This window comes from Pterocles gutturalis, unplaced genomic scaffold, assembly GCF_000699245.1.
Source record: "Pterocles gutturalis isolate BGI_N339 unplaced genomic scaffold, ASM69924v1 scaffold13766, whole genome shotgun sequence".
NCBI classification, from domain to species: Eukaryota; Metazoa; Chordata; class Aves; order Pterocliformes; family Pteroclidae; genus Pterocles; species Pterocles gutturalis.
In genome coordinates this window covers 6,317-15,013 of record NW_010100564.1, presented here as the reverse complement: position 1 = coordinate 15,013, position 8,697 = coordinate 6,317, and the positions used below count along the sequence as shown (strand labels likewise).

Genomic DNA, 8,697 nt, shown 5'->3' with positions numbered 1-8,697 from the left:
CAGGAATGAACAGTCAGCTTTATGTGGGAGGAGTATTACCAGCAGATCCGTACTGTTCAACGTACTGCTGCATGGCCTGCAAAAAGACATGGCACACACCGGTGTGGTGATGTTTGGTAAGATCCTGATTCGGGATAATAAAATGTAACATTATGTGCAAAGAGCAGCTCTTGCAATACCAACTTGCTGGGCAATAAATGCTACCAGGCAACAAACATGGGGGGAAAAAGCCTTATGCCGTAAGTACACACAAGTGGGCTCTCATTTAATTAACAAGCAGTCCAGAAAGAGGAGAAAACCCAGAGCTACCGCTAGGAATTAGCTGACAACCTGAGCTGATGGTGAAGGAGTAGAACCAGTCCCTCGCTGCCCACAGGAAAAACCCAACAATGAGCAATGTCTTCATCCATACAGAGCAAAAATCTGGTAAGGTCATCAAGAAAGAGCATCAAAGTCTACAGAGCAGAAGTGAAGACAAGTCAGAAGAAGGTGGTTCCTTTAGAGGATGAACACAATAAATGGGGATTCTCCAGCTTGGAGAATGGACCACTACGGCAGGATGTGATGCAGGGTACACAAACCCACGCAGGGCAGAAAGGTTCTCATCCAGTGCTCATGGCAAAAAGAGAAGGAGGGGGGACCACATCAGGTCTTGAGAGAGCAGAGACAAAACGAAAGAGGAGGAGCACCATTTCACAAACACGTAACGTCACCATGCCGGGCCAAGCCTCCAGAAACAGCTGCGTTACATCGTGAGGAAGGATGAATTCCTAAATACTCAGCGCTGCATCCAGGACTGGGAAAACATTATATAAGCTTGCTTTGTTTTTTTAATTCCTCCCAAGGAAATCCTTAGAGTCATTGCTGGAGACAGGACCATTGCATAGATGAGCTGTGGGTCTGAACAAGGATGGATGTTTTCAAGTTCTTCTGCAAAACACTGAAAAACAGAGGGCAAGGAACGCTACGGAACTCCTGCAGATCTGGAAGCGCACAGCTTACCAAAGACATTTCTGCAACAGGCTTTAACTGAGTGAAGTAGCCAAACCCAGACTTCAAGACAAGTTTCGATTAATCAATCGATGATGGACAAGGGTTTGAGGCAACAGGAATGAAAACTTCCAGGAAAATAAATTACAACAGGTAAGTGAAGCCCACCTGCAAAGAGCAGTCAACAAGCACGCAGCCTGGGGAAGCCACAGCAGCAGCTTCAGCAGGTTCAGAAGGGATTAGATGATGCACGGACGACAGGGTCCTGAAGAGGAGCATGAAGAACCAGGTAGGGATGTCCCCTCCAATGTCGCTAACATGACATCCCTGGCTGCCAGGGCAGTAGGAAGGGCAGGAGCTGCAGAAACGGCCAGGATCACGTTTTGTCACTGAATGCCAAGCTAGATGGACGCCCTGGATGAAGCAGCAAGGCTTTTCTTATCTGCTTATGCACCTCTTTATTTCCTCAAAACTCATCAAAATGCACTTATTGTTAGAGAACACAACTCTGCACTCGTGAGCCTGACCATCAGCTCCTCCGCTTGTCTCCACGGACATGAAGCATCAGCAAACTTTGGTGTGATGCAGAAGACAAAGATAACTTGGGAGCAGGACTGCAAAACAGGGCTTGGCAATGCAGCGACAAACCCGTCGCTTTGACTCGTGAGCCATTCCCCCACTCGCAAGACTCTTAACGCTCTGAAGACATCGCGAAAGACTGCAACCTTTCAATGGATTGACTCTAGCCCTGCTGCAGAGCGTGTTTATTGTTATAGTTAATCTCACAAAACTTTCTTCAGCGTGTTTCTGCAAAGAACAATTCTGCCCTGGAAAGCAAAGGGACAGCATGATGAAGTGCAGCTTTTTCACACCCTTCTGCTGGGATTCTGACTGTAAATCTCAGATTATTGAATAAACTTCCACGAATCGGAATCTTGGTGAGCATAATTATATCTAGCAAAGCATCTCGTGTAACCGATAGGCTGGAGCCTCCTATGAGTGAATTCCAGACAGACTTTTTTAGTTTAGATCCCAAACTCGCGCTTTTCCGACGGAATAGCGCTTTCCGAAACTGCAGACGGGAAATTATGTTTCTGTGTTAAGGAGAGTGGAAAAACTTGCACCACCTCAGCGTTCACAGCTGATGGTCTCCCCAAATGATGAAGAAGTGACACTGCTGGATAAAAGTCATATTCTTCTTACACTGCGTGACAGTTCGCCACCCTCCCGTAACTGGGAGCTTGACATTCTTGTAAAATATACAGCGCAGCATTATGTGACTGCTCGGGTAATAAAATTACTGTGAAACCAGCGCCTCAAGGGGAACGGCACATAATGCTTCTCCTGGAAAAGCTGCAGGTCACAGCGCATAACGTCATACAAACAACATGTCACCGAAGCGAAAGCAGCGAGCGGGACGAATACACGCATCAGACGGATCCGACAGACTCGTACAGCGGATGCTCAAGGTGCTCTGGCTCAATCACTGCTTGCCTAAACACTGCACCCCTGCAGACCTTTGCAAATAAAAACTCAACTTGTAGAGTAAAATGAACCGCCGCAGACATCCCAGGAGCTGTGCAGGGACAGCGCTGCCGGGCTGAGCATCCTCTCGCCCAGGGACTGTGAGGGAGGCACACAGCTCCAACAGCTTTCTTGGGAAACTCAGGGAAAAAAGTGTGTGTGCCCAGACTGCAAGGGAGGTTTGCTGGTTTAGGAGGAGATTTCTTGCACCGAGATCCAAGAAATGCTTTTGCAGCCCCCAGCTCAGACATAGCTCAACAGGACCACTTGCTGAATGTTTACAGCTGCCAAAAAAAAAAAAAAAAAAAAAATCTGCACGCTCGTGTTGCTCTTCTGATTCACACGCTGGGGTTTTCAGAAGAATCCAGATGAAAATCTGGACGCATTTTTCACATGGGAAATTGGGGTGTTTTTCTGGGAGGTTCCACAGGCTGCATTCGCACTCCTACCTGCTCCCATCCCTCTGCAAGGTTTAGCATCCCTAAACATCATCTGTGAGGCTTCTACACACCCTGTGTAAAGACGGCTGAATTAAATGTGACTCTGCTGCACTTCTTTGGAGGGAGAAAGAGAGAAGGACTTTCCTGTACCACGCGCCCAGGAGCAGCTATACATCGTAAAGGAGGAACTCTCAACGGAACGGCAAGATTGAGCCCAGAAACGCGATACATTTTTCTCAGACGGTGACAAATTAAGAAGAGGCTGTATTTAGTTTCTTCTTTGTTCTGAGGACTTGAAAAAAAAATCTGATGCCCATGTGTTAATGCTTGAACCCACCCTCCATTCTTACTGCATGAGTCCTGCTCGCAGCCACTCGGCGTAGGATCGTGTGTGTAATCCAAAACATGTGTCCAGCGACGTGCTCCCTATTTACCAATTATTTCATTTAGCTTTATTTGCTCTTTGAGATACAGCGAAGCAATATTTTTTTTTATTTCCTGTATTTAAGAACAAACCGGTATTTGCCAAATATTAAACTGTACAGAGGTATGCTCTTAATTTACAGAGTCACCCTCAGTAATGTCAGAGGTGGCTCTCTCCTTACGGGGACACGCTGCCATCGCCGCGTCCCCCACGCCACGTGGGAAGCCAGCAAAAAACCGAAGGGCATGAATGTCGTGATATAGAAGTACCGGCTCCGGCAGCACTGCAGGCAACCAAACCACTAAAGAAAATAAAATCACACACTATAACTAGCAGGATCGGGCACCGAGCTGATGTGATGCCTTCTGTACAAACCCTGCGGCAAAGAGCTTTGCTGTAATTGCGTTTCATTCACAAAAATAAGTTGTAGTAAAAAACACAAGCAAAGGAGGCAAACGTCAACTCTGATGTAGTAATTTTCATTAAATTCTTGCTTGCTCTCTGCACCTTCTGAATGAAGAAGTCCTTCCACGCCCTGGGATATACCATCAAATCACCCTCAACCTCGATTCCAGGTCCTTTAGCCTAGCACCATGCCCTGAAGCGGATGGGAGGGGAGAAAGGAGGGGAGGAGAGCCCCCGACTCACCCATGATGCTCTCGGTCCCATTGGCCGGGGGTGTGCAAGAAGACGCGCTGTAATGATTTGTGCCACTGCGGTGGAAGGTGGACATCGGAGGAAGACTGGAATTGATGTCTGCTGAGGAGTGTGATGGGTAGCTCTGCGGCAAAAAGGATAAAAAAAAAAATATTTTAATTACTGAGAACACAGAAGGCAGCAGGATGCTTGTATTGCCCCCATCCCAAGAGTTGTCGTACTTCACCCAGCTGAGAAAAGCAGAATTCTTCCCTAAAACTAAGCAGAGAGTGTATTTTTCTACCTTAATTTGATATATTTTGGAGGAGACACAGCACACACCTATCTGATACGGGCAAACATCCACAGCAGGTGGCTCATTGCTGATGATGGCACCGTGGAGATGTAATGAGAAGAAATTAAGAACGAAAACTTAGGTGGTGTATCAAGCAAACCTTTTAGAGAGGGACAGCTACCGGCTGGAGGAGAAGCTTTCCCATGGAAGTGGTAGAAAGCCCGTACTGCTTTGGACATTAAAACCTACGAGCCGTGCGTGGCTGGTATTACAAAACGCGCACCACGTTCTCAGTGCAGACAGGTCCTCAGACACGCCCAGCTCTTCTCTCTATCACAGCATTGCCCCAGCAGAGAGGTCCTGCAGAAGAGCTCTGGGTTTGGAGACTCTGATCCAAAGCCTCCTGAGAACCAGGGGTAGCTGGAAACCAGGATCAAGGCATCAAAGTGTTGGAGCAAGATCATCCCTGTGCCCTCTGCCTCCGCAGGGGGGTCAGTCAGCTGTCTAAGAACATCCTTCTCTTTGTTTGTACTATTAATCACTTTTTTGGGGGATTTCTTGTCGTTAAGTGTCAAGTAACCCAATACTTGAAAGTTATCTCAAAGAATACAAACAGCATAGCCCAAACCTGTTTTTCTTACCCATGGAAAAATGACCGTCAGCTCTGACTGGGGTCTGAAAAATAGGCTTTGACTCATTTGCTCCAGGGCTTCAGCCGCAAACCTGACTGAACAGAATTTCTCAAGTGATGGAGGAACAGTAAGCAACCAGAGCTCAGGTCAACGGTCTGAACACAAAGGACTCCATCCCCTCTGCTCCACTGCTGCTGCATGGCATGCAATGAAGTGCTGCTTTGGGATTTTCTCCTTTCTCAGCGGGAGACATCAACCCACTACTGTGTCGTAGTATGACAAACATTTTAGGAAAAACTTGGGATCTGAACAGAGCTTATTATAAACCTGTTCTCTCTATTCAACACTTCTATATAGAAAATCACTGATACGCCTGAGAAAGTAAAAATAATAAACCGCTTTTTAGCTTTTTTTTTTCTTTTTTTTTTTTTTCCCCTCCATGCATCTTCTCTCCAGGTCACTGGGAAGTTAAGGATATATATGCAGGGAATTCAACTGAAATCACTCAAACTTTCCCCAACAAGCTGACCCCTCACGGATGCTCCAGCTGACCACAAACTGCTGACATCTCACCGATGCTCCAGCAGAAATTAGGCAGAGTCTATTTAAAGGGTCTATTGAAAATACAGAAGGCTCTGCCAGTCCAGGCGCACATAACAAATAATTAATACGAGCATCATCACACTGAACAGCTCGAACTGGTATCACTGGTCCTCCCCATCTCTGAAAGTCAAGATAAATACCTACAGAGAAAAAAATTTAAAAAAAAAAAAACATTTTGGGGAGTTTAGGGGGAATATCCCTACCCATTTTACATTGCAGAAATATTGTAACTCTCCATAAACGCCACTACGCATTACAACACCAAGAAACTCAGATGTTTCAATTTTTTTTTTTTTTTCAGAAATTTAAGTGTTTGCAGGCTTGCCCCATGGAGGCACTCTGCTGTCTTACCTCCACCCTGAGCTGACACCACGAAAAGCCCCCTAATTCTGATGAATGAGTACCAGCCTAGATAACAAATTAGAGTAAATTGGGCTTTAAAAGTTACGCTCCATTTTTATTATATATGCCTGTCACTTCAGAGCAATGTTAAGTTTGCTTAGTGCCTTAATTATGCCTTTCATAAGGACATGATGAAGCAGTTTTTGAGGCAATTCCTCTTGCTTTTGACTTCCTATTAATTTTACGCCGCAGCGTGCTAACCTCATTAAATGGGAGACTTTAAAGATTTGTTTTGCAAATTAATTTTCAGTTTGCAAGAGTGAGTTTAATTCTTCTTATTCCCGAAAAGATGGTTCTGCCAGACTTTACAGCAAGGGACCCCTTCGTTAAAAACAGTATTCTTTATTATCCTTCCTTTCTAATGGTCTTCAAGAAGGAAAAATAGAGGCATGGAACAGAAAAACAGAACATGTTCATGCATTTTGAGAGAAATTTCTTCACTTTAGCTGTCTGTTCATTTCTTTACCTCTTACTTAAAAACAAAACAAAACTAAACAACTGAATTGATGGAACGTGGTGTTATTTCTACATAATTAACTCCGTGGTGATACCAGGAGAACGTCCCCTATGCTGTACTCAGATCAGATTTAATTCCAATTTTACTCTGTTCCAATACAATAGATGGAATCAGTCCCAGCAACTTCCTCCTGCAAGAGATCAGGATGTACCGGAGAAAATGAAAAAAAAAAACCAAAAAAAAACCCAACCATCCCTCCCTTTTTTAAGGCAGAAAATTGATAGTTATCTATCCACTCAACCTTGTTCCCATCCTTCCCACGGCAGCAGCAGCCCCCTCCATGCTGGGGGACTCCCAATAAAATGTTTAAGGCAACATTTTGGGGATTTCTCCAACTTGTTTTTGCAGAGAACACACAACAGTGCATGGGGAACATTTGAGCAGCACAACTCGAAGATACATCGATGCCGCGAGCGGGTGGGTGTGATGTGCCACCCACCACCCATGGAGCCGTGCCTCCCGCCATGCCCCCCCCATGCCTTACCAAGCGGTCGTGCGGGTGCAGGCTGCAGTAGCTGCTGGACTGGGGGATGTGGGAAGAGTTGCCCAGCATGCCCCCGTAGCCGGGCTGGTTCATCCCGCTGGAGGAGCTCCACGGGTCGCTGCTGTGATGGCCATCTGTAAAACAGGAGGGAAACACCGCTGCTGCCGGACCCCGCGGGACCCAAACTCCATCCCAACGACCCCAGCGGGGCTGCAGGGCTGTGTTGCTTTAGCATAAAGCCGGGTGCTTCAATGAAAACGAAGCTGAACCGAGCCATGGGGAATACTGGTGACATCCTGCATTGCTTCATCACAGTCACATCACTTAGGCTTGTAAGTTTCCTGCTGCTTTATTCCTGCTCTGGTACCATAAACTCAACTTTGTTATAACAAATTCCATCGTAGACAAAAGCCTGAACACTGAAACAAAATTTATTGAAGCCTACACAACAAGCATGGGCTAACAAGCTTTGGAGAAGCCTCCACTTGGTACATCACAGAATCACGGAATGGGTTGGGTTGGAAAGGACCTTAAAGACCATTGGCCTCTTCTCTAAAGTAACAAGTGACAGGACAAGAGGAAACGGCCTCAAGTTGCACCAGGGAAGGTTTAGGCTGGATATTAGGAAAAATTTCTTCACTGAAAGTGTGGTCAGACATTGGAACAGGCTACCCAGGGAGGTGGGGGAGTCACCATCCCTGGAGGGGGTCAAGAAACGTGTAGATGTGGTGCTTAGGGACATGGTTTAGTGGGTTGGGTGGTGTTGGGCTGGACTTGATGATCCTTGAGGTCTTTTCCAACCTTAATGATTCCATGATTCTATGATTGAGTTCCAACCCCCTGCCATGGGCAGGGACACCTCCCACTAGCCCAGGTTGCTCAAAGCCTCATCCAATGACTGCATTTAACCAGACATGCTGAAATGGAATCATACTAGTGCAGGGAGATGGATTTTCTAACAAAAAATTTTTTTTTTTTTAAAAAAGATAACTTTTCCACAATGATCAGCAGGCCTGAAGGATGGGCACGTGGGCTGGAAAAGCTGTCGGCTTTTTTTCAAACTACGGGAGCTGGTCTAATAAAAAATTACGATGTCTCACCTACAGCCCTGCCTTATTTCTACACTTCAAACACCCTGGCAGCAGCAGCACCTCTAGCATCCCCTCCCAGGGCTGTTTGAACAGTCGTTTAACTCAGATTTATGTCTTCAGTAGGAATCTGTGAGAAGATAACGCTTAAAACCGCAGAACGGCTGAGCACTACAAAGGGTAAATATTTGATATCATTAGAACCCTATTAATCCCCAGCTTTATAACTCTGCGGGAGTTTCATCGCAGGTTGCTCTTTGGGCGGCGTTTATCCATGTTTTAAGCCAGACGCATCGCTTTCTTCTCAGTCACAGCCCGTTCTTCCCACCACTGCTCAGGAAACGGTCCAGAGGCAGATCTTCCACTGCAGGAGGGGACCAAAGGGGTCCAAGGATGTCCCCTGCCCTCCCAGGAGGACAACAGAGCTGGGGAAGGACCAGCAGAACCCCTGCTTGAGCACTGGAGGGCCCAGGGGTCCCTCCTGCCTGCATCCCTGCCGGTCCTGCCTGAGCACCACCCAGGACCTTCAGGCAGTGGGGATACAAAATCATTTTTTTGGTTTTTTTTTTCCTAAGGGTGGGAATTGGAAAGTGTATATATATATATAGGAAGAGAATAAAATCCAACCCCTTGTCCTGCAAATACTTCAGGCTAGCAGTCCT

General features: G+C 46.3%; 1 protein-coding gene across 1 annotated transcript in view; it reads right to left on the bottom strand.

Annotated features, from left to right (window-relative positions):
* Positions 1-4,026: 4,026 nt before the first annotated feature.
* LOC104466826 (transcription factor 4-like) overlaps positions 4,027-8,697 on the bottom strand; it is a gene marked incomplete at both ends in the record, with an annotated part of 5,445 nt that continues 774 nt past the window's right edge. The window contains 2 exons of the mRNA XM_010080378.1: positions 4,027-4,159; positions 6,948-7,081. Of these exons, the coding sequence (XP_010078680.1) occupies positions 4,027-4,159; positions 6,948-7,081 (267 nt within the window). The remainder of the gene's footprint in view (positions 4,160-6,947; positions 7,082-8,697) is intronic.